The sequence below is a fragment of the Rhyacophila brunnea genome, unplaced genomic scaffold (genome assembly GCF_057557595.1).
Source record: "Rhyacophila brunnea isolate RB1 unplaced genomic scaffold, BYU_Rbru_1.0 scaffold_1, whole genome shotgun sequence".
NCBI classification, from domain to species: Eukaryota; Metazoa; Arthropoda; class Insecta; order Trichoptera; family Rhyacophilidae; genus Rhyacophila; species Rhyacophila brunnea.
Window position 1 is genome coordinate 45,358,433 of NW_028232751.1, and position 27,903 is coordinate 45,386,335.

Sequence of the window (27,903 nt, forward strand, 5' to 3'; positions counted from 1 at the left end):
CGGTTACCATCCAACATTAGGTAGAGAGCAACACGACGAGATTTTAATTGGAGGGTTGTTGGATTTAAGAATAATAAAGAAATTTTGCATGGTTGGCAATCTGCCAAACGCATTTCTTTTCATAATAATTTTACTTTCATATCTGAGTTCAATTGCAGTCTCCATTAAGTTAACAATTTTTCATACAATAGCAATTTGGAATATGTTTTCTAATGTGTACTGTGTCCTTTATTTGTATGCCAATTTTTTCAAGGAATTTTAAAGAGAGCACACGTATACACATGGCAGTAGGTCCTTGTAACATATTATTATGTGCTGGATTAGACCATAGAATATCTCTCATCAGGAATGCTGCGGCAGCGTATGAATATGATCCATATTATGCAACAAATGATGGTAAGAAGCAAATTTTTAAATTTTCTATTGTAATATTAATTGAGGAACTGAGGATTAAAAGGGTCCAGGTGCATAGGTAAATGATCATGTTGAATAAATTGACTTCAAAGATAAATATGTTTTTTTCATAATTAATTCACTGTTTTTGATGAACCTGTTATTATTAATATCGACTGATATTTTGATGGCATTTTGTTATAAAGCATGTTTTCTATGCTCACACAAAATTCGAATTAGCCGAGATTAAGCAGTCGATATGTAATATTATTGTGTAATTTATATATAATGACTGGCACATCAGAGCAACCGTCCAAGGCAGTGTTTCCCAAACTTTCAACATCTGTGTACCCCTTCAATAACTGAGTACCCCTTGTCAAAAAAAAAAATTCCATATACTTTAATAACAACCAAAATATTTTTTTTCCTTTTTTCGTACCTAGAGACAGTTAAGACAGTCTATCATAATTTGGTTCCCCGGTTGTTAACTTTAATCTGAGATGGTTCCACATTCAAAAGCCTGTTCCTTTTTTTTTGACTTAATGCGTCGTCTTAATGCTTGTTGGACCAGGCGCAGCCAAAGCCCGGTGCAGCGCGTATCACTACCAAACTCTTCCCGTACCCCGGTGAGTACGCGTACCACACTTTGGGAAACACTAGTCTAAGGAATTGAAATCTCCCCATTTCTTATATGCACTATATTGTCACCCCTTCGTTCAAAAATTCTGCTGGTATTTCATGTTCATCTGTATTATCCTGTAATCTTCCGTCCTTCATACTATTCACAACACTATGATATTTTGGTCACAATATAGAAGTCTCTCTGTATTCAATACCATTTTAATTTAAATAATAATATGTCAGTTTCTATTATGAAGAAGATGGCACTGAGACAACTTGATGCGTTCATTACGATTTTATGCAGAAAGTAGACGAGGAATTTTGATAAGTTTCTTTAGTAGTTTTAATTCATTTTGCTCTTAAGATAATGTTTTTATTGCAAATTGAGATTTATTATGCCTGACTCATTATATAAAAATAAAAGAAATCTCTTTTCGTTGGAACTTTAACATGCACAATTAAATCATTATTTACGTGTGCATATTTAAATTCTCACTGAGTATTAAATAATAATAGAATAATATACAAGTATTAAATATATATTTTAAAAGTACCTTTAATTCACAAACGTCTATTTATTTTTGAATTTCATTTGATTGCGTGCTCCCAGTTGCTCCGGCGCCAAATCACCCTAGACCCAAGAAGATATATTTCCCAAATATCTGAATTAAAAGATCAATGAACTGATTCTGAAGATATGTTTTTATGATTGATATCAATTGTTATGATGTTTTAGTAACCAACCCTCGTAATTTTCCTGCACTTTCAACTGATGAATATGACGCATTGGTCGAACACATACCAAAGATCAACATTAACTTAACAGCAATAAAACCAAAGATCAGCCTGGCAGTCTGGGATCATCCATCGTACAATGAAACAATTTTGAATGATCACACCACAGTGTTACCTAAAAAGGTCAGTATTATTTTTATTCTACGCTTAGTGCCGTTTTTTATTACAGGTTGCCTACCAAAGCAGTATCTCGGACCAGTCGTATCAGATCACCAGCAACTTAAAAATTGACCCACGTATGGCATATACATAGTCAAGATTGGAGTAAATCATATTTTATAACGTGGGGCCATTCAAATATTTACTCTTTCTTTCTCTTCAGTTATCAATTAGAATTGAGTCAAGCTTGGCTTCCTCAAGAGATTTCCTAGTTCACTACAGTAGTCATGCTTGCATTCTGAAAACGGATAAATGCGGTTAGCCGTAAGCACTATCAGTGTTAAGTGAGCTATTCGATTGAGCTAGGTACATGGTCTGGTCCGCAAACTTATTATACTTGCACGTTCTATCAAATTATTGTAATGTGAAGAGTTAAAAGTTAGAGGTAAAATATACCATACAGACTTTCTCGAACTCACGACTTATCTATATATATAAAAATTAATGTTTGTCTGTCTGTCTGTCCCATATGCATTCCTATACCATTCATCCGATTGAGATGAAAATTTTGGTGACTTATTGTGTGCACACCCGCAAAGGTTTCGTAATTAGGAAAACCATCTTCTTCTTCTTCATTCTATATACTTTTATTCGTATGGTTCCTATACCATTCGTCCGATTCCGATGAAACTTTTGTGAGTTATTATGTGCACACCCTCGAAGGTTTCTGAATTAGAAAAACCATCTTCTTCTTCTTCTTCTTCATTCTATCTTCTTTTATTCGTATGGTTCCTATACCATTCATCCGATTGCGATTAAACTTTCATCAGTTGTGCGCATACCCGTAAAAGTTTCTGAATTTGTACAACCATCTTCTTCTTCTTTATTCTATCTTCTTTTATTTATGCGTTCCTATACCATTCATCCGATTGCAATGAAACTATCGTCATTTTTTGTGGGATCACCCGCAAAGGTTTCTGAATTAGTACAACCATCTTCTTCTTCTTCTTCATTCTATCTTCTTTTATTCGTATGGTTCATATACCATTCATCCGATTGCAATGAAACTTTCGTCAGTTGTTATGACCACACCCTCGAAGGTTTCTGAATTAGAAAAACCATCTTCTTCTTCTTCTTCATTCTATCTTCTTTTATTCGTATGGTTCCTATACCATTCATCCGATTGCGATTAAACTTTCATCAGTTGTGCGCATACCCGTAAAAGTTTCTGAATTAGTACAACCATCATCTTCTTCTTCATTCTATCTTCTTTTATTCGTATGCGTTCCTATACCATTCATCCGATTGCAATGAAACCATGGTCATTTGTTGTGGGATTACCTGCAAAGGTTTCTGAATTAGAAAAACCATCTTCTTCTTCTTTTATTCGTATGGTTCCTATACCATTCATCCAATTGCGATTAAACTTTCATCAGTTGTGCGCATACCCGTAAAAGTTTCTGAATTAGTACAACCATCTTCTTCTTCTACATTCTATCTTCTTTTATTCGTATGCGTTCCTATACCATTCATCCGATTGCAATGAAACTATCGTCATTTGTTGTGGGATCACTCGCAAAGGTTTCTGAATTATTACAACCATCTTCTTCTTCTTCATTCTATCTTCTTTTATTCGTATGGTTCATATACCATTCATCCGATTGCAATGAAACTTTCGTCAGTTGTTGTGACCACACACGCGAAGGTTTCTGAATTAGTACAACCATTTTCTTCTACTTCTTCTTCTTCTATTCGTATGGTTCCTATACCATTCATCTGATTGAAATAAAACTTTGGTGAGTCGTTGTGGGAACGCCCACGAAGGTTTCTGAATAAGTACAACCATCTTCTATTCGTATGCGTTCCTATACTATTCATCTGATTGTAATGAAACTTTGGACAGTTGTTGAGCGCACGCCCGTGAAGTTTTCTGAATTAGTACAACTGTCATCTTCTTCTTTTTTATCTTCTTCTATTCGTAGGCGTTCCTATACCAAATTTGAAAAATCCATGCTTCTCACATGGACAGCCGTATGTGGCTGCTCACGTCTTGGAAAACCTTCTGATTTATTCGTGAACGCACCAGACGGAAAAACAAAAAATATTGTGTATCCAAAAGCACTTCAATAAAAAGAATTAAAGCACAAACCTTTCTTTGAGTGGTGGCATTGCAGCACATGCCCGGTACTCGCTAGTAATTTATAAATAAGATGGAAGGAAGGAAGAAAAGTTCCACCCCTTATGATTTTTTATTATGGAAAATTTATCCCAGGATTTTTGATGGAACCGGGAAGCTGAAAAACGTCACAATGGTGAACTAATTTTTTAACACCCCAAAATTTATGAATCTGGGTAGTATTAGTTCTTCGTAATAGTAAAATTATTGTACTCTGAAAATCAACTAAAACAAAACAATTCTATAATTCATTGTCCATTAAAAAAAGATGTGATTTATTTCTTACGATACTTTAATAACAGATTTAAATAAGATTTTGTTTATTTTGATTTTTAGAAAAAATCATCATACATTGAACCGGGATTTTTTTACTCTGAACAATTGAAGACAATGCCTTTAATTGTTTTTGAGGCTTCGGTCATCAAAGCACAGCTGATAAAGCCAATGTACCCGGAAAGGTTAGTTATTTTATGATTGTTTCTATATTATAGTGGCTAGGGGTGAAGGTAGGCTTTTAAGATCCGACATAAATAGTGCACACTAAACGTTGTCAGTCAACATATTTGTTTTCATTGAACTAAGACTACAATGTGTAAAAAGTGTTAGTTTTAAAAATTAATTAAATCCTGCCTAATCCAAGCCATAGCAGTGGCGAAGGGTGGAGGTAGGCTGTTAAGATCCGCCATAAATATTGCACACTAAACTTTGTCAGTCATACATACTTGTTTTCATTGAAATAAGACTACATTTTACAGATGGTGTTGGTTAGTTTTTAAAATTCAATTAAACCCTGCGAAAACCAAGCCATAATAAATAATAGTCATAAAATACACGTATATCTATAAAAAATCAAAAATCATGCAATTAAATCATACATAAATTTGGATATTTTATAGATAGAATAATAATTTTTATCTATTATAGTTTGGTTTAGGCATAGCTTGATGAATTAAAAAAATAAACCAACAATATGTGAAATACGTATTCTTAATCTAACCAAAACAAATAAGTAAGAATGAAAAAATGTGCACAATTTTGTCATATCGCCTAAAATATATCAATACTATTATGGTTTGGATAAGACAGGGCTTAATTGATTTTTAAAACCCAATCAATACCATCTTTAAATTGTAGTCTTATTTCAATAAAAACATATACATTTGACTGAAAAAGGTTAATGTGCACTATTTATGGCGAAAAAAAAAATTAAAAAAAAAATTTATGGCGGATATTAACAGCCTACCTCCACCCTTCGCCACTGAGCCATAGTAATAATAAACTTAATTTTAGATAATTTATAGATACCCCATAATAATATGTAATATTATGTATTCTTAATTCAACAAAAACAAAAAAGTATGACTAAAAAAGTTTGCACTATTTTTGTCGAATTGCCCATAGTATACGTAAACTATTGTAGTTTATTTAAGGTAGGGTTTAATTGAATTTTAAAAACTCGCCAGCACCATCTGCAAATTGTATTCTTAGTTCAATGAAAACAAATACATAAGGTTGACAAAGTTTAGTGTGCACTATTTATGTCGAATCTTAACAACCTACCTCCACCCTTCGCTACTCTTCAGCCTTCTGTAGAGTTGGGTATTGCCCGAGAAAATCTCAATCTCGAGATTCGGGATTTCTCGAAATGATGAAATTTTGAATTCTCGAGATTCGGGATTTCCAGAAAAGAATTCTTGAGAATTTTCGAAATATTGGGAAATTTAAAAAAACCTGAAAGAAAAATCCTAAAATCAGTGTAAAGACAGACAAATTCCAAAAAAATATGATTTTTTTTAATGACAAAATAGAAGTAAGAAAACAAATTCAAAAAATTATTTATTAAAATGGGATTTCAAAAAACACAGAAAATCGCGTACGCTTTTGAGACACAATATTCCCTGATGTTGCAAAAATTGCGCTCATTTTGAGTCGACGTTGTGTTAAATTCCCCGATCAGTCTTTGAACGTTTTGTGTTTTCTGTCCAATTTTTTCATATAGAATATCGTTTTTTCAATTAATATTTGATAATAAAGAAATCCCGAATCCCTAGAAAAGATTCTCGAGATCCGGGATTTCCCGAAATGTTAAAAATTTCAATTCTCGAGATTCGGGATTGAAAATCTCGAAAATTTCTCGAGAATTCCCGTCGGAAAATTCCCGAAACCCAACTCTAGCCTTGTGTAGAGTTAGCTGAATATCTAAATCTAACGAGAATTTAAAATTCCACATTCATGTTTGTATGTATCCAAACAGTGATATGATGTTTTTTTGTCACCTAGCTCAATTGTTAATTGTCAGTTAAGTAGACAATAAGATTACGTTATTTCATTTGTGGTACATTACCTGTATCCAAAATGTCCCGTTTGTCAAATCACTATTTTTATGTATGATATAATATGTTTTAATAATGTATAAAAAAATATTTTTAGATTAATGTATGTCAGTTCTACACTACCTGAAGTAAATCCGGATATATTCGAAGCCTGCCATGAGGTCTACAGTATAGATGTTGAGAATATTGAATCCTTCTTTATTAAAAGAGTGAAGGAAAAATGCCAATCGTCTGTACGTATTATATTTGCAACTATCCCATGTTAAGAGCATACATCAGTAAAACGGCAAATAATTTTTAACAATAGGTGGAATGAAATTTCGCACTCGTTGCCAATCGGAGAGAGGTAGTCGAGATGTGAGCACGTCAATTTGTTTTGTGATGGTGTCGGAGGAATGTATTCTTAAATCATGTAAAGATGTACTCAAAAAAGAAAACATGTCAATGAATATATTATTATTATTACTAATATAACAATAAACATAACATTAAATGGACGCATGTTGAATTTTTATGACACATTATGTTTTGTTCCGCACGCGTCGTTTGCACAATCTGCGCGTCGCGTAGTCACGATCTCTTTAAACCATGCCTCAGCTGAAGTATAGCCTTAAATGAATCAAAGTATACCATATGCATTAGAATAACGTGAATTACTAGGATTTAGTTTAAGACTCGATATTCATATGATCTGATAATTCTTTTTCAGGTCAAATTCACAGCAAAAGAAAGCAAGGAAACACCATTTGTGACTCAACTTACATTTCAGGCAACTGTGAAAATTCTTCCGCCGTATTTAAGTGATCCATATCAATTAAAAAACTTTGATTTTAAGTTAGGTAAGCTATGGTCAGTTCGTTCAATTGCTTTTCTTAGCCAAACCACCCGTCCGACTTTGTGTGGAGTTGTATCTTTGCTGTGTCCGTACTATTGTGTTAATTTCTTTAATTTTTTCAGATTGCTTCTCTGGTTGTGCGTCTATGCCCAAGATATCTTTGGCTTGTCACATACTCAACGGAGCTCTCAATTCATCCATATGCGAGACCGGAGAATCTCCTTTGCTCACGTCAACGTTACTTGCCGATGCATTTGCAGATAAAGGTACAAAAAAAAAACTTTGGTATATGGTAGTATTAGGATCGAATTAAATTGATGAAGAGCGTACTTCAGTGAAACGGCAAAAAATTTTCAATAGTAGGTGTGAAGAAATTTGGAACTCGTCGCCAATCAGAAATCTTCAGTCAATGTGTGCGCACGTCGATTTGTTTTGTCATGGCGTCGGATGAATATATTCTTAAATCGTGTAAGGATGACTAAAAAGCTTTATGTATGTACTTGAAAAAGAAAACATGTCAATGAATATATTATTGTTATTATTAGTAATATAACAATAAACATAACATTAAATTGACGCATGTTGAATTTTTATGACAAATTATATTTCGTTCGGCACGCGTCATTTGCACAATCCGCGCATCGCCTAGTCACGATCTTTTTAGACCATACCTCAACTGAAGTATGGCCTTAAGAATACCACTTTACTTAAACCTGTTCTTTGCTTTCACCGAGTTTTCTCACTCCGAGGCCGTGAACAACAGGCCACATATATAAATTTCGCGAGTTATTTCATCTGACTTTAAACTCAAATTACTAGTCGCTGTCAATTGATTTGCATAATCTAAAAAAATTAAACACACTGTGACATCTATTTGCATAATTATGAAATTGTAAGCCACAAATTATCGGTATTACAGCGATTTTAGTAGAAGCTTCGCTATATATTCAACGTGTACCTATCATTAAAAATCTGCGGCCTGTCAGATACAGCCATTGTAAAATTGTGAGGCATAGAAAAGGTTAATTATGATTTAATCCGTATCTACTTTATTTGTGTACTATCTTACACCTTTACATTTAAAACAATAAAAACGTAAATACGTTTAAAACAATAGCCACTTGAAGTCGGGATGTGACTGTAATGGACCAAAATATGCAAGTAAATAGTAATTACATGGCGAATTCGTCAGCGCTTACAATGTGTCATTCGATGCGCATCCGTGTAACCAGTGTTGCTATCATTACAGTGTTGTGAGCAAGGCCTGAACAAAACTAACCATAAATGCGAGTGAGTAAGCATTCGGCACGCTCTATGCGTTACAGTAAGATAGAATTTCTATGGCTGAATGAAATATTTTTTGTAAACGTAGCCGGTAAATATGGATTTGACTGATCACATTCATTTAAAAACTACGAGCATGTGTTGCTGAAATTTATTGTTCTTGTGTTAAATATAAAGTTAGTGATAATTATTTTTGTTATTTTAGTAGAAGATATGGTTAACTTTGTTGTGTTTAAATTTGGTAGCCGTACTGAGAAGCAACACAATGGTATAACGTTTCATAGTTAAGTTGATAATAGTAAAATCGAGGTTCCACTGTGCGTTATACGCAAGAAACACGGCTTATGATGAAAAATAGGCGCTCTCTATATATATGATTACTCTAAGGTTGTGAGTGAAATGTAGAAGATATTCCTGACTCACTTGAAAACTATAAATCTGTACCAACTGTGAAAAAGTAGGTAACTACGCGAGAAGCAACTTTTCAGAGAAACGATTTAAGCTTTGTTATTTTTTATATTCAATTATATAATAATCTGTTTATTTAATTATACAAACAAACTATAACGATGTCGCTTTATAATTTAGCTGTATTTTACCTATTTTTGGTAAATAATTAATAACTTATTTAATTTAGAAGTTATGACTTACCTACTTTTTCCTGATTAGTCTAAATATACTTGTTCATCAACAAAAAAATGAGCAACAGTACGTTGAGGTGATAAAAAGAATAATATTACAACATAACGCTCATTATTATCAACAGTTTTAAAAAATTGTTTACCTACTTATATTTCTTAAATTTATTTTTACAGAAATGGTGCTTTTTGAATTAAATATAGAAGGATTGTCCATTGGTGGTGTGTTTCGAACTAAAACTAAAACTTACAAAATTTCTCTTAACAGTATCAAAGCTTTCGCTATTGAACCTCCAAAAGGTAATTATTATCTAGAATATCATAACTTGCATTGCATGAATAAACGAATGTCTCATATTATTTAATTTAACATTTTTAATATTTCATTTGCATTAAACTACATAATAAGTATCACAGTTTTTGTTAGTTTCTATTTTTTGCATATAGCTATTATTTAGGCTTTTCTTTATAATATAAACAAACCCTTGGTTAGTTTTTACCCTCATGACTAGGGCCCGGATTTGTATGCAACAAAAAACATGGTTATATGCATGCACGTATGCACTTAAAATCAATAAAATATGCACTAAAACCGAAGAAATATGCAGTTAAAAATTTACATTTTTTGTGGGAAAAAATTGTAAATGCCCAATTTACCGAATATTACTGACAAAAAATTGAATAACTAGTTAATAATTTTTCAACATAATACGATATCAGAACAAAAAACACAAACAAATAATATAAAGTTAATCAATTACAATTTTCAAGATAGTTTTTTCACAAGTACCTACAAATAATTGAATAATAAATGCAATGTAAACCAAACATAACTTAAAAAACAAAAACGACACACTTAACTATTCCTAAATACTATTACATTAATTAATTACATTATTTTTTTCAATATTATGCTCTGGCATTAAATTTTTCCGCATAGGTATCTGTCAGTATTTTGTTTATATGCAGAAAATTACGTCTCAACGTCCACTTGGGCAAATTTTAAATAATAATGCCCGAGTTGACTTCACTTTTTCCACTGATAAATCTACAGCTCGGAGATGGCATTAAAAATACAAGTGCATCTAAACTATCTATCTTCCTAAATTAGTTATATTTCGATAAAATAATTAAAAAAAACTAAAATTATACATTCAAAAGCTCTAAAATATGTATTTATTTATGAAATGTGCACTAATGTCTCAAATATGCTCTAACGTCTCAAATATGCATTTATATGCACAATAAAATTTTATTTTTGGATTTTGTGTCTTTCAAAACAGATTTCTGTGCAACTCTCATAGCTGTGCATACACCCTAACAAAACATGCACTAGCATATAAATCCGGGCCCTACTCATGACCTTGATGAGAGATAGGTATCTTTTGAAGCTTGATATGAGGTCTTATTTTTTTAATATGAAAAAATGCCAAATTTAAATACAGTTTAAAAATTTTCAGCCACACTCGATAATGCAAAACAAGTTTGGATTATATCGGCACCGGATGATTCAAGGTAATTAGTGTTAATTATTTATACATTATCCGCCGCTGTAACAGCAAACAGCAGGGTTCGATTCCTAGCTTGGGAGATTTTACATGAAGTTATTTTCAAAATCTATACATACTTAACTCATTTTAATGTGTTAATTTTTTTTCAAGCGCATCTTTTTTCCAAGCAGTACTTCAAATGTCGGAAATTGACAAATATGCATCATTCCTGACCCTACATCTTGGAAATTTGTCAGTCGTTATGGATCCTCTGTTATACCAATGGCTTACGTACAACTATAAGAGTATACGCAATGAGAATTATGTTTCATACGGTAAGAATTGAATGATCTGCAATGATATTTAATATTTGTCATTGACAATGAACCAAGGCCCTCACAAGGGGGGGGGGGGGGGGGCTGACATGGCTGTAGCCAGGGGGCCCGGGCTGAAGAGCAGCCCGATGTGGCGAGTCGACCAGATCAGTGAGATAAACACACACTTCACAAATTTTCTCTAATAATAAAAGAAACTTGCTATTTTCCTTCAACAATGTTATTAATTAAAATTATGTGGTTCTACGATACAATTTTTAATTATGTATCGATACTCGACAACTCCATAATTCAATGGATTTATTTAAATATACAAAAAAACACTAAATATAAAAACACTAAACTAAAAATTTACCGCATACACCATTTGGAAAACACCATTACCAGTTAATTTTTTATATCGTTTCAGATTCTTTGCCCGGAAATAAATCTGACAGTGTTGCCAGACAATTTGAATCTAGAAAATCGGAAGAGCTCTTGGTAAATATTTTCATCGATGAGATAGTTTATTTTTATTACTTTACATTGATTGCGCTGTAGCGTTATGATAATTCAGTAATTTGGTAGTCTTCAAAGATTACATGCGCGATATTTCTTTTGTTATTTATTCGATAACAAAATGCGAATATTTATATTTATAACCATTGACCGTTAAAAGTCCTATGTCGAACTGGACTAGACACTGCCTTACCTATGTGTACTTCTATATTGTCTAGTTGGACTTTTTCTAAATGAAATTACAATTATAAAAGCTGTTATAAAATGTATAATAACAGTTCCTATCTAATTCAATTACGAATGTTTTATTAAGGATTTTTTTTGAAAGAAAAAAAATATATTAAAAAGGTTAATTAAGTTATGGAATTTAAAAAAAAACTCTTGCACATCAAAAATATCCAAATCCCAATGTATTTCCATATAAATGGTAATTAAGTTCTCAAAATTTTTTTCTGTTCAGCCAATATCTTGATTTTGGTATTTTTTCTCCTTTTGATACAAAAGACTCATTTGGGTTAACGTAATCCAGCTTTTCTTAACCTTTTTGACCTGCGACCTGATTCAGGGTAATAATTTTGGTTCGCGACCCAAGATAAAATAAATACATACTGACAGAAATTAATTTTATTTTAATACTAAATACAGTTTTGGTAAACAACATTTGATCTTATTAATGTGAACTTTGGCTTTGGATAAGCTTTGAGAGCTCTTAAAAGTTTGGTGCTATATTTAGACAGGCTGCATCTTTGGTCTTCTTCTGGCTGCAGTCGATCATAAATGTTTATGTAAATGTTTTATGTTTCGTTACAAAATGTCTTTAAGTTTATTTTCAATGATTCATTACTTAACTCATTCGCTGCTGACTATATAATGATTTTTTAATTAGCACCTTTAAAATGCACGTTAATTACATCGATCGGCCGCCTGGTCAATTACGCGCATGTGCGTCTTCAGCGTCCAAAGTATTAATACTTCACAACATAGTCTATATCGTCGGTGTTTTGTAAAAAGGGCGAATCAACCATTTTGGCGAAATCGAGATTTTAATGAAAATACAATATGTACCCCACTAGCTTTGTTGTGTAAAAACGGCGAATTTTTATCTCCACAGGAAAGTACTTAAAAACGATAATCGACTAAAATTAAATTAATTAAAATTACGAAATAAAAATCAAATGTGACATATTAGGCCTTTTAAAATATTATATAATAATACCTATTATAATGACAATATTCTTTCTAAGCTTTATTATAAACTCGTTAGATATTTATAATCATATACAGGTAAAAAACAAATAAATGTCAAAAGTTAAAAATCCTCCTCCTGTAAAGTAGCATTTCGGTTAATTCGCCCTTTTTACAAAACACCGACGATATAATGGTAACAGAGAAACAAAAAAGAGAACGTCGCCTTGAAAGAAATTATTAGTTTTGACCACTGCGGTTGCGTGAAACGTCAACATTAAACAGTGTTGCCAGAATATTGTATTCAATATAATATTCTTGCCAGCATATACCTATACTATAAATGCTGGCAAAAATATTGTTTTGTTGAGAATATTTCGCGACCCACTAAATATACCAATCGACCCAATTTTGGGTCGCGACCAATAGGTTAAGAAATGTTGACCTAATCAAACCTGATCATGACTTCGATTTACTAACTTAACATGTAAAATTACATTTTTTAACAATTCTATGTTATTATAGATTCAAAAAAATGTTCTTGCAAAAATGTGCGATTCACACTATAAGTATTATATTTTGTCAGTTAACTATTTTTCTCTTTTTATTTTCTAGAACCATGGAGCTAGCACAAGTCGGTCGTCAACCAAACGTTCAGATTTGGAGAAATACTTTGTGCACAGTGCCCCCTCCACATCAGAAAACATGACGGATAATAGTGAAAAGGACAATGCTGAGGTGGGAATTAATCATACTTTCCATTTCTCAATTCACGATAAGAAAAAATATTCATTCATTTAATAAAAAGATATAACATTTTGTAACATATATGTATATAATAGTTTATAACAATATACAAATCATACATCACATTTGTAATACACCACATACACTAAGCGTTGACAATTTATCACATTGGAAATGGAGGTTTTCACAAATCATTACCAACTATAACTTGGTCAATTTGAATTACAGGAAGAATAGTTTTTAATTGCCAATAGATTATTGTAACTAATAACACCCAAATAACATAATATTTCCAAATCTTCAGACACATTACAGAATGGGTGCAAAGGGTGGATTTTTGATTTGATGGATCGCTCGCATCAATATAAAGTATAAATAATTATATATAATAGATCCATAATATTTATATAAAATATAATATTTTAAATATTTAAAACGGCTAAAAATGTGTTGTTATAATAAATACGTAACTATTATTATCATAAATTCAATAATGGAGGAAAATAATCAAGCATCCCTTATAGAGTATATAACCTCGATAATTCAAAGTTTCTTTTCTTGAAAAATTGATTTCGAATTAGTGAAAATCGCTATGAATTGAATTTTCCGAAAAAAATATATTTTAACTTTATCACTGCCTGCCAATTTTTACTAGGTAGACCAGCTATTTTTGGAATAAAATAAATCCCTTAAAAAATATGAAATAGGAACAAAATGATAAATATTTTTGAAAATTTACCAAATCAATATGTTTCTCGAGTTTATCGTGAATATTTTCACACTAAAATGATAAATATCGTTTAGAAAATATACACTAACAGTTCATTCAGAAGTTATGACGTTTACAAGAACCCGCAAGTCAACTCGTCCTTGGCCTGACGCGACATACATGACATAATTAGTATGATAGCTTTAGCATAGTGGTCTATGCGCGGCGGGCGCGATACTCGAGAGATGCAGGTTCGATCTTGCGGGGATCTTACTTTTTTCAAAAAGATTTTTTCTATTGGTTATAATACATTTTTTCAGAAGTGTCAAAATTATGTATGTTAAATATATTTTAGTCAATTTGTATGGGGACGATGTAGTGTTGAAAGGTAGTGTTACGTGGTAATTAACTAATTGGAAATATGTGTTTTTTACACCTTGTAATTAAGCACTAATCACTGAGTAATCATACATCCAGTCAGATACCTATCAAGAATAAATATGTTGTTCCTTGAAAATCAAATGTAGTCATACAAATTAACACGTTCGGTGTGTCGGACACGGCTCCCGTGTCCATACAAAAATTGTGGCCCCGCATCGGTCACAGCAGCCGTGTTCATGTGTTGCTTTCAATGTTAGTAACCAAATATTCTACAGCATGTCTACAATTGTTGTTATTTAGTCTTAACACCCTTAGCACTGTAAAAAATCTTTCAGTGTTAGTAAGTACTTGCCACGGTTTGGATGTTTCGGGACATTTCATTGAAATTCTCATGTAAAGGCTTGTTCACACTAGTGTAATCGGAACATGTTTATCAAACGACTTATTATATTTTGTTGAAATATTGTTTACAATTGTAAATTGGTTTTGTTTTATCTTCTTCTTATTGTGCCATCCCCTAGCGGAGGTCGGCCACCATCAAGGCGATCCTATCTTTGTCGTCTGCTACCCGGAACAGTTGTTTTATCACTTTTTTTATTATTATTTTGTAAATTATGTATTTTCTATACCGAGTATATATTTTTTTCTAAATTCTCTGTAAATATTAACTTTGTCCATCGTTTTAGTGCATGTGATCCCTTGTGTTTTAGTGATATAGTGATTTTTATTTTTTACCCCACTGACAATGGATCAGCCATCTTGTTCAAAAAGGCAAAGAGTAGAAAAAAGCGATGACCAAATGTACGATAGTGAAAGAAGTGATTTTGATAATATTGTATGTGATTATAACATTGATAGTGAATCGGATTGGGAAAGTGTTAATGACATATTTTTACAACCAATAGCAAGAACAAACGATGTACCTGAAAAGTGGTTGTCTGAAAAAAAACAAGCTTATTCAATTTTCGGCAACGCCTGGCATAAAAATCGACATGAGTGGAAAAGATCCTATCGATTATTGTCATTGATAGCTGATGAGAAATTTTATAACTACATCGTAGACCAAACAAATGCGTATGCAGTCGACATTCTAGCTCAAACTGAGGGCGATAGAAGTCGGATCACTCAATGGAAAGACATCGCAATTGACGATTTCAAACTATGGTTGGGACTTCTGTTTCATACAGGAACGATACATTCGAATCGTCTAAGTGACTAATGGAAAAAAGACTACCTCTTCAACTTGACTGTATTTTTGCAGTTTATGTCCCGAGACAGATTTTTACTTATCATGAGTTCTTTGCATTTCAATTGCAGTGAAGAAGACAGTTCCAGTTTAGGTAAAATACAACCATTGATTGATCTGTTCAATGAAAGGATGGACGCCATATATGTGCTGAAAATTTTTTTATCAATCGACGAATCGTTGGTTTTATGGCGCGATCGCCTAATTATTCGGCAATACATGAAAGGCAAAAAAGCAAAATATGGCATCAAACTTTACATGCTCGGAGAGTCTGGTGGTTTGGCCCTAAAACTTATTGTTTATGGTGGATCAGCAGATACGGAATTGGGGGGAAAGACCATACCAAAAAAGTTGTCCGAAAATAAATTGAAGGTAAAACAGGAATCGGTCATTCTGTTTTCATGGAAAACTACTATAATAGTGTTCCACTGACAGAGGATTTACTCCAAGATAAGACATTTGTCACGGGATCCTTAAGGAGCAATAGAAAGGGTAATCCTGATACGGTTGTCAATAAAAAACTTGAAACTGGTGAATGTATTAGCCAGTACACGGATATGGGTATATGCGTTACAAAATGGAAAGACCGTTGAGAAGTAGTTACCAAATCATCAGAATTCGATGGTGATATAACTTATACGTCCAATAGATTTGGAAAGTTATGTAAAAAACCGAAGATGGTAATTGAGTACAACCGTTATATGAGTGGAATCGACCATCATGATCAGATGTTGGCATATTACCCGTGTCAACGTAAAACTATAAGGTGGTACAAAAAATTGGGCATTCATTTATTACAAACAATACTCCACGACACAATCCAGACGGCGCGGCGCGACTTCAATAAATAGTGCACGTGTTTCGATATCTGGTAGGTAAACAATACGATTACATGTGGCGTACAGATGTCTTTTGTGTAAATGACATTGCAAGCGACAGGACTGAGATAAAATATAATAATAGTTTCTAATTTTAATAGAGTTTTGTGGTTTCGAAAGTTAGGTATTTTTCAGGTTCTCTCTAAAGCATGCGATATTTTTCCCCAGCCAACGTCTTAATTAAATGGTATTGAAGTTGAATCAGGGTCTTCTTATGCTAGCAGGACATATTTTTGACAGATTTATTTTACAAAATATAAAAGGGTTCTGTGACTTAATTTGAATTATATTAATTGGGGAGAATTTAATTTAGGAATTAATAAGAATGATTTTATTTTCAGGCTCTCGTTGCAGATACTTCTACCCAGGGTGTGTTTAGTACAGATTTCATGGCGAAGAAGTTCGTTGATTTCAGCAATGTTGCCGTCTTTGGCGAATTAAATATGACCAATGTCTATTTCCCTACAAAGTCAATCTCAGCTTTGAATTACACAGAGGCTTCTCATGCAATTTATAAATCTTTACTGGACTCACATGTCTCATCAGACAGTATTTTAGTATTCAGGTAAACATATTTTCCATCTCATATCAATATTCATATTTTATAATACATTCAGTTAGCGCTCGTCCAGCGTATGCGCATTCGGCGGAGCGTTGAGCGACGCCCGCAACTCAAACGTAGAACCGTGTGTGAAAGTGTTCGTAGACAGTGTCTTTTTTTGGTTATATGTTTGAGTTGCGCACGCCGCTAAACGCTCCTCCGAACGCGCCTACACTGGACTGGGCCTTAGTCATCCATCGATCCACTGCTGGATGAAGACCTCCCCATAGCTCCCTCTACTCCTCTCAGCCTCTTGCTCTTTACTGCTAGCAGTCCATCCACTGAACTTAATGATTTCGTCTATCCAGCTGGTTTAGGCGTTTAGTGCCCCTTTGACATTTGTCCAGCTGTTGTCCACTTGCCGAATGACATGTCAGCCCATTACCATTTCATCTGCTTAGCGACCTCTATTACAGTATAGTACTCTTGTCTTCTTCTTTATCCATTGGTTTCTTTTGTAATCCATCTGCATATCAACAACATGCACCTTCTTTCCATGCCACGTTGCGTTACTCACAATTTTTGGATTTTTCTTACATTCAGTTAATATACTCACTAAATACAGCCAGTGTCAAAGAGAGTTAGAGAGTGTCAGAGAGAGTTACTATTATAAGAACAATTTGTATTAAAATAGTCTTAGCAATTCCAGAACTATATTACTGAATTAGTAACTATATTCTCAGTAATATTTTCAGTATTGGCAGCATTATAAAATTGCTTTGGTTACTTACATACATAAAATTACTAATCAAGAAGGCTACTAACAGTATAAAAGAGATTGCGGTATGGGTACAAAGGGAGTAATGGGAGCTTTTTGTATTGTAACCATATAGGTAATAAATAAAAAGGGGGGGAAGAAATCGGCTTTCTCATACAACTGAATGATGCATTCCAACAATAGCCAACAACTTACGAGAAATAGTGATGCGATAAAAAAAAGCAGGGCATCAGGGAGGAGTTACTTAGGTCATTATAACGCACCCATATAATTAATAATGTTAACGCTAATTTTGCCACAAATTGATTACCAGCCTGCCTCACCATACTTTTTTTATATAACCTGCCTGCTTCCACCATACTTTCATATAACCTGCCGCTCCTAGATTGTAACTCTTCATAGCAATTCCAAAACTTTTTTAGTATGTTTTAATTGTTAACACTATACGGTCCGCGAATTTTTGCGACGTAACTACACCAATATCCGGTATTTTTAAATGAAAATCAACAAATTTCGATCACGAAGTTAAAAATGCTATAACTTTTGAACCTATTGATATATTTCAATAAAATTTTCAGAAAATACTTAAAATATATCAATGCATCAAATTGTGTCATTTATTTAACACTTGTCAACCTCTGGCCCGCGTTCCATAAAGGTAAAGTATATAATTTGTAAATTTTCGTAAATTGTTTATTATATGTTATTAGATTAGTTCAATTTGTTAAATATAATGTAAAGGAAACAGCCTATTGATATAAAGCAATCACAATATATTATTTTTAAATAAAAAATGTAATAAAATATTCAAATACAAAATGTTTTACACCGCTATAGAATACGTATCAATTCATTTTTAGCGCTACTACTCATATCTCTGATTATCAAATATAATAAAATAACAAAGACTTCACACAAACTGTGAGTGTTTAAAAATAAATGCACATTCATTCCCCAACGAATACTTATTTAGTGATTTATTGGTTTTACGAGTTTTATGGCTGAGGCCTAGCGATAGAGGCAGTGCAGTGGCGTGCATATTTTCGCGTAAATTTAATTAAATAAAATGCACGCATATACATTCCCACCGCTTATTACAATTTGGTATTTTTGTAGGAATCGAGACAATCCAATAACAGTGCAGAGGCATGCGTAAAAAAATCATATAACAAAATCTAAGAGCAATAAATTGTAAAACAAACATCCATATTCCACAAAAATATTTGAATCAACACTCAATCTTATGGATACCTTTAGATAACTGGCTAGGCATGAAATAATTATTGGCACATAATAATATAGTGTACGAGTAGATTTAAAACAAATTAAACACTAAAACTGAAATTATTTGAAATAGTTTATAAAACTATGAATGTAAATGAACTAACAACTAATACACTTTTTTTAAATGATACGAAAAAAAGCAATTACCAATATGTAGATGTAGAGGTACTTTACACTCTTTGGACATGTAAATAGGTTCTTTTCGAAGTTTATGTGAGGAACACACTTTACACTTTCTTCTTAAACGTTTATTAGTTGCGGAAATCCCCGGAAATATTTTATGTTGTTTTACACTGCCAGAGAGTCTTTGTAATGAAGTAGGTGAACTGGTTTTATGGGTTGAATCTGTATCAGAAGATGTAGAAGGTGCATGCGTTTCCGCAACATCAATTGATTCAGATGTCTGTATATCCTCGATCCAAACTTTATGTTCAACAAAAAATCGTGAAATTTCATTTTTCATTATTAGTGAAATGTAAATAACGCAATATTTGAAAAACCGCTTACGTGGAATAAGTGGATTTGTCGGCCAATAAGAATGAGTCGCTTTTCTGACAATGCCCATTATTATCACCAAACCGAACCACTTTTTCAACTCCGACATGGTTATGTCCACACATTTTTTAGATTTAGCTTTAGGACTTAAATTATCAGTGTCAAATGTTACTCTTGATAATCCTTCAAATGGCTTGTTCTCTCTCGGCGGATCATCATCGTTCCATCATTGTCGGCCTCAGTTTCTGAATCCTCAGAATCACTCGCGAAATATGTTGTACGTGGGCGTGTTCTCAAAGGAGCAAATGAGTCTGTTTCAATATCACTAAAATCTCCGATATCTTCACAGTCACTGGGAATATCTGACATACAATCCGCATACTTTTCCTCTAAAAACGATTGGTCCTCCATTTTAAAAAGTTTTTTTGGAGATAAAACTAATAAAAAATATATATCCTAGCTAAAATATACTTAGATTAATTATTTTTTCAATGAAATTAGTGCAACAAATATAAATAATAATAGCTATTATTTATGCAGTTACACAAGCAATAACCTCCCGAAAAAAGCGAACGAAAATAACGCGATACAAGTTCACATTTATAACTGTTCTCATTTTCAAGTTAAAATTTCTATCATGGATGATGAAGCATGGTGGATGTTTCATGGGTAGTAAACCATTAAAGACAAAATATCAAATAGCACGCAATTTCATAGCTAAAAATCGCGTTCATTTTTTTTAAAAAAGAATGCAGGTTCATAAATGGTTGACTGCCACTGAAAAGGGTCGACAATTAAATTTCGAAGTTGAAGTGAGGACACTGGAATATAACATTGAGTGTTTATTACCTTTTTTTGTTTATGTCTTGTGATTCACCCGCCTAGAAACGGGCTTGTAACTAATTAAAAAAATGGTATAGGTACAAAAAAATACTGAATGGTATTACGTCCGCCATCTCTGTAAAAACACCGAAATATTTTTTTTTCCATCGTGATTTTACTTCTTGCACATGTCATTCAACCATCTGTCGATAGATCTTGCAACCAAATATTAAATTTAATATTTATTTTTCACAGTAAAGATATGCGTAAGTTAAAACGCCACGTCGGCGTCACCGGACCGTAACGTTCGGCTCGCTAAGGACGCCAATGTGGCGTTCCCGGACCGTAAAGTGTTAACCATGAACAAATGTCCAATTACAACTGTTTTTTTAGTAGGTTAGAGTCAAATTATTTTATGGTCTTTTCAACCAACGCAACACAAAAATCGTAACCATAAATCAAACTCTCTTGAGTAATATAACATAGATAAAAAAAGTGATATGTCTCACCCAAGCAGATGATGATTAGTCACACAATGTGTAAAAATGCAGAAACATGGAACCAAACATGAGTATAATATGAGAATTTCTGCATTAATGTGCTACCGGGTTCTTGAATATATTTGTTGATCAGATGTCATATCAGATGTAACCATAGACAATATTATGTTGATCAACACCAGTGTGAATAATTTATGTATTCAATTTGTAATTACACAACTTATTTTCCAGATTCCTCAAGATCGTCCTAAAAAGTTCAACGTTAAGCAGCAACCTATTAAATTACTCTGATGATAATTTCCCAATTTCTCTTCCTTCTGATGTTTGGACTGCAGGTAATTAAGCATCCCTATGTTGATATATATAATTTTGTCTCACTGTAATAATAGTATTGTATACGTCATAATAATATTGCTACTGAATGTGATATTCAGTCTTATTGTTGGGCAGTGCACACAGAAAATCGACATGATCTCAACTTAATTTGAACTAAAAAGAGCAACAAAATTGCTTTACGGATCTTGCACGCAGATGCGATTTATTCCTCATGTCTAAGCGTTAATATTGACTCATAAACATCATTAGAAAAAGGAAAATAATTATGATTAGGAAGGATTCTGAATCTCACTGATGAAAAAGATGTTATTATGATCCTTCGCCATTATAGTGTAATCAAGATCAATTCATATACCATTTAAATAGTTATTGTTTAACAGGTGACACTGGCAGTAAATTCGGATGCATCGCTATGTTGCAAGTCCAAACGTAATAAACAATTCTGCGTGCAACAATACATTAAGTGTTTTGTCAATGTCAAATAAATTACTTAGGATATGATTGCGTCGAATTTTTGTGTGAGCCCGCTTCGTTGTTCGCAAAATATCCCCATTATCCTCTTAATTGTATAATTGTAGTTTACTTTTGATGATTAATTTTTAATTTAAATAGGCATATAAAGAATTATAGTTATCGCACTGGGCTAGTATTGACTAGTATACTATTTTTTTAAGTGTTATATAATTTATTAAGTTTGCGGAATGTTGCAATATTCAAAATTCTATGGTGTTTTCCACAATATTTCTATGACACCATTACTCCCTACTCCCAATTTTCTTTTTAATCCCTATCCATTAATCAAATAAAGAAATCCAAAATCACTGACTGGTCATATACAAATTGCATATTTAGGTACAACTTAGGGACAACTGGACGCCAGCAGACGCCAAACACTTCATATAAAAATAAAAGACCTCTCTTCTCGTTGGAACTTTAACATATTATGCACGATTAAATTATTATTTACATGTGCTTATTTAAATTCTCATCAGGTATTAAATATATATTTTTAAAGTACCTATAATTCACGAACATCTATTTATTTTCGGATTTTATTTGATTGTGTAGCGTCCAGTTGTTCCAGCGCCGAATCTTCGTAGACCCCCAGTTTTCTTACTCATCAAGTTTGTATGAAAAAATAGCAGACAAATGACTATGTAAAACCTCTCTTCTGTTTTTTTTTGTTATGATAAAAAATAATAAAGTGTCATGTAAAACCTAGTCTATCTTCTGTGTAATTTTGAGTTTTGTACCTATGTAAATAAAATAAACTTGTCTGCATGATCGAAAATTTATCCAAACCACATGTTTTACATTTTTCTGTTAATTATCTCCTATAGATTATTATCCTAAGAGATTTTGGAAAATACGTCAACTTTTTTATTTAAATACCACTATGTTGATTATTAAAGGAATTTACTTCAATTTTTAGAGTCCCGAATCTACTTCCATTTGAATCGGGCACAATCTGATAAAACTCGACACAATCACAGATACTATCGTTTTTAAATCGCGTTTTATATCCGTCACCATACATTTTCGCATCTTGCAGTCCGTGTACCTCAAATTGATTATAATGTCGTTTAATACTTTTTATATAATCAATATTGTAAAATATCTAAATTAATATTCCACAAAATTATTCAAATCTGTAAGTAGCACATTGGCGTATTCTTGAGTTTTAACACAAAATAAATACATATTTCCTCACTAATTACTACGAAAATATAATCTAAAACCATGTCACTGCTTTTTATCTGTCAAACTATAATAGACTTAGATTGTCATTTGTTTTCTTTCGCAAAACAAGTTCATTTGACGTATCAGATTTCAAATTTAGAATTTGCAGGAATAAGTAATCGAAAAAATGTGACATTTCTATTAGCACCCATAAATAATCAATTTCAATCAAGACATTTATTGTAAGATGAAGATAATTTTAATAATTCCATCAATAAATTGAATAATTTCAGACTTAATAAATAAGAAACTACATTATATAGGTACATATTACGCTCTTCTCAATATTATAGTAAGTCGACTGTGACTGACAATAGTATATATCTGCAGTTTTGGCAAATTCTAGGTTATTGGTGTATTTTGTACAAAATGGTGACGGATCGATTGGAAATATTATTGTTCTACGAAAAAAATCCTAAAATGCTCAAATTTGACGTAGAAAATAATGTCTATCTGCATCGAAGTGTCTAGAAACTAAAAAGAAATATTATCTATCTGCGTGATTTATTTTATTATGACATTACAATTTTCATACATCTTTAAATTACTGTTTTAGTACTAATATTAAATCATTTCACTTGAAAAATAAAAATAATACTGATACCGACAAAAACAGTTTTTTGAACCCCCTGAAAAATTTACTATAAATGTCAGATAGATACTATTGTCAGATCAACGTCGAAGTATCACACACTTCCATATAAAATAGATAGGTAGTTATCGTGATTCAGTAATAATTGTATTATTTTTAATTTCGTTGGTAAATGAAATTCATGTGACGTTTAATACAAGTAATTAAACATTAATAATGTTTAGGTATATATTTTGTAATAATAATTACATATAAAATTACAGTAACCTTTCTTCTTCTTTTATATCATTAGTAACTATTAATATTAATAAAAATTAAATTGCAATAATGTTTCTTTTGATAATGATATTATGCATGTTGTTTGCTATTTCATCTTTTATTTCTTCTAAGTGAAATATATACTTATAGTCAAATATAGTCGATTATGACCTTTATACGACACAATTAGGTACAATAAGTAAGTACCTACCTGTTTCTTTTTCCATTTTTGTACATGATAAAAATAATATTTTTTTTATTTCCCCACAAAGATAATTTGTTAAATAATAATTTTAGCATGTTGAAATTTATTCATTAGTATATTAAGAACTTACGAATTTTAAAATAAAGTACCATTTTTGCTCCTAAGCAAAGCATATGGACACACCCCTTCAGAGTGGTAATTACGAGTATCTTAAAAGACTTATTATAAGAAATAGTGGATGCAATCTAAGGTGATCCCATTGAATAAATAAAACGTATTATATCGCAATAATCTAAATGTATGAAAAATAAGACTATCCTGCAGTGGCGATGGGTGAAGGTAGGGTGGATCCACCATAGATAGTACAGACTAAACGTTGTTAGTTATACGTATTTATTTACATTGAACTAAGACTACAATTTACAGATAGTGTTCTCATTCATTCATATTTATTTTCGTTAAACTATGAACATACATTACACGTCATGTTGTTGGTTAGTTTTTTAAATTCAATTAAACCCTGGGAAACCAAGCCATAATACGCATCTGTCTATAAAATATTTAAAATTATGCCATTAAATCATACATCATTTTGGATATTTAATAGATAGAATAATATTTTAACTACTATTGTTTGGCTTAGGCAGGGTTTAATGAATTATAAAAAACTAACCGACAACATGACGTGTAATGTATGTTCTTAGTTTAACGAAAATAAATAAGAATGAATGAGAAAGTGCAATATAAACATATTAGGTATATTCTATTCTAATGCTGTTCTGCTAGGCCTATCAGTCTGAAGTGGTGTCAGTCGATATTGTAAAGGCCAGACTCCAGAATAGACTACGCATATGACCCCGAATTTATATTGGCAGTGACGACTTGCAAATCGTAAAACTGACAAATCAGCGAAATATCAAACTGTCTGATGCGAATGAAAATCTATGACGAAGGGAAAATTATGGCGCCGCCTGTGCATACTTCACAATTATATTAATATCCAATACCGCCAAGCCGTCTGCAAGACCTAGCGAGACAGACTGGCGAGAGCCAGCTGGCTCAGCTAGTGTATCTTTAATATTATATCATTATGTCTGCCCTCCCGGTAAAAATATTACTGTCATCAGTATTCCTCTTGAAGACACGCAAACAATCCGCTTTATCAAATATTTACTTATTTACATTTAATTTCTAGCGTCATCATCTTTCCCATGGGAGGTTAAGATATCATCAATGAGCTCGCATACTTTGTCAACTAAACCGATTCAAGAGTCATCAAAAGAAAAACATCAAGTCCAATTGAAAGTTGTAGAAACAAACATTCTGAGACAGGTGGCGTCGACTGTAACCATCGACGTTACACTTAAACCAAAAACTAACATAAAGAATGATAGAAATAAAAAGAAAGACACACCTAAAACTGCTGATGAAAAACCAACCAATCCGGTAAGTGTTTCTTTGATCTACCTATATCAAGTGGTGATGATTGGTATCACTTCAATGAAAGCCTCCCACTTAGTATACTTATGTGAGATGCGAATATTTCTTGTCGGGAGATTAACGATGGATAACCAAAGTTTTGTTCACACTAAGACAGTCATTCTTATGAGAAGAATACTAACACTAATATTGATGTAATGCAACGTATATAGGTCCTGTGGGTGACACATCATAGCGACAAACCACAATTGTGATTTTTTGCGACTTTTTTGTAGCTCAATTATTCATCATTTTGTTGGGCTTTGCGATTTATTACAATTAGCACATCAAGAAATTTTCACTTACGATTTATTTTCATATCTTAACCCGGCACTCGCGGGCTATTGTAGTATGACGAATTCTCTCTCTGCGGTGACATTTTTTGTTTTGTTTAACTTCTGTGTTTCATAATAAAAATGGCAATAAAAAATGAGTTGTATGGCTCTTTAGGCGCCTAGACATGTTCAGATTATTTTACAACATTAAAAACCGTAATAAATTAGTCATAATGTCAAAAATATCCGAAGAAATAAATTCTATACAAAGACTCACCATTTAGAACAGTTCCGCCATTTTGCTTTTATGTATATGGAGCACTGCAAGGCTTGCATTTTGTTATTCGTCACGCTCGTGCTTGACGCGAATTATAGAACACTTCACAAGTGGTAATAAAATCACACATAATGTTTTTTCCCTGAGTAGGGTCGTAAACAGTGACGTCCCTAGACAAAATGCCGCCCCTAGGCAGCGTCAAAATGCCGCCCCATTTTTTATCATCCTTTAATTACTCCAATATCTAAGAAATGTGTTGTATGAAGCATGGCCCCCTCATCCTGAAGCGGGCCCCATGTTAGGATCTTTGGCGCCCCCCCTACCTATTGCTAAGGATAAAAGCAATATGACGCTCTACAGTAATGTTTTCCAAATGGTGTACGCGTTAAAATTGATGTGTATATTTAGTGTTTTTTTTGTATATTTTAATACATACACTTGAATTATGGAGTTTTTGAGTATTGCTACACTACTATAAATTGTATTGTGTAACCACATAATTTAAAATAATATTATTATTGAAGGAAAATAGCGCCGCAGGCGAATTTCTTGCTATTAGAGCAAATTTGTGATATGTGTTTATCTCACTTATCGAGCCCAGGTCCCAGGCTAAAGCCCTGTCAGCCCCCCCCCCTTGTGGGGGCCATGGTATGGATACATTACTAATAAAATATACACCTACCACTAAGCTGAAACATACCAAATTAAATTTAGATATCAATAAATAAATAAGTGAATAAATATAATATTAGTTAGACACTTACCCAAATCACCAGAGTCTGAGATGCCATTTGGTTGATATGTCTGACACATTTGGTTTGTATCATTTAGTAATACCTACGCAGGTGTATTATTTTCACACCATTTTTTCTATGATATTATTGTACCTTACAACATATAAACAAAATAATTTTCCTCATTATTTTTTTAATATAAACCTATATTTAATCATAAATACACTATTAATTAATAGTCTCAACATTCAACCGTTGATGATTGAAATAAACTACAAATCCACACTATTATCAGCAAAAAATATGTTTACAAAAAAAACGACTTAAAAGAAGGTATTACACAGTATTGTATTCACAGCACGATAAATATGATATAATCTAGGTAGATACCTACTAGTGTACATTTTTATTACAACTAGTTGGTACTTAACGTAAATACCTATTATATGCACGAATACTAATTGATTATGTCAAATGTCAATAAGGATTAATAATCATTATGAATAGGTATCTATTTGCAATAGGTACATCCGGCAACTTTTAAATCTCGCGAGTGACTGGCAAAAATATTTGGATAAATTAAAAAATACGGTATGTATCTACCTATAAATCTATACCATAAATTCTCCTTGTTTCGTTACCAACGTTGATATAATATATAATATTATTTTCTTTTAATGACTATGGCGCGACATAATTATTGGCTTTTGCGCAGTATACCTACCACTGTTATGAAAGGAACTTTTTAATCTGAGTAAATGACATTATATTATTATAACTGATTTATTATTCGTTTGTGGTGTTTTACATTTATAAAAATATTCATAATGTGTCTAGGTGCCAAGTTTATTAGCATTTGTATACGAAACCGAGCAGTCAAAAATAAAATAAAAAAATCACTAGCGGAGCGTGGTGACATCATACTAAAATCGCTGCGAGTACCT

The 27,903-nt window shown here is 32.4% G+C and overlaps 1 protein-coding gene across 2 annotated transcripts in view; it reads left to right on the forward strand.

The window, feature by feature from the left end:
* Vps13B (vacuolar protein sorting 13B) overlaps positions 1-27,903 on the forward strand; it is a 150,800-nt gene that overhangs the window by 17,858 nt on the left and 105,039 nt on the right. For both annotated transcript variants that reach the window (XM_085944956.1, XM_085944964.1), the window contains exons 11-24: positions 254-396; positions 1,751-1,932; positions 4,421-4,542; positions 6,515-6,650; positions 7,127-7,256; positions 7,375-7,518; positions 9,352-9,474; positions 10,635-10,689; positions 10,836-10,999; positions 11,409-11,479; positions 13,298-13,420; positions 16,985-17,208; positions 21,295-21,398; positions 25,390-25,640. In XM_085944956.1, coding sequence (XP_085801082.1) covers positions 254-396; positions 1,751-1,932; positions 4,421-4,542; positions 6,515-6,650; positions 7,127-7,256; positions 7,375-7,518; positions 9,352-9,474; positions 10,635-10,689; positions 10,836-10,999; positions 11,409-11,479; positions 13,298-13,420; positions 16,985-17,208; positions 21,295-21,398; positions 25,390-25,640 — 1,972 coding nt within the window. The remainder of the gene's footprint in view (positions 1-253; positions 397-1,750; positions 1,933-4,420; positions 4,543-6,514; positions 6,651-7,126; positions 7,257-7,374; positions 7,519-9,351; positions 9,475-10,634; positions 10,690-10,835; positions 11,000-11,408; positions 11,480-13,297; positions 13,421-16,984; positions 17,209-21,294; positions 21,399-25,389; positions 25,641-27,903) is intronic.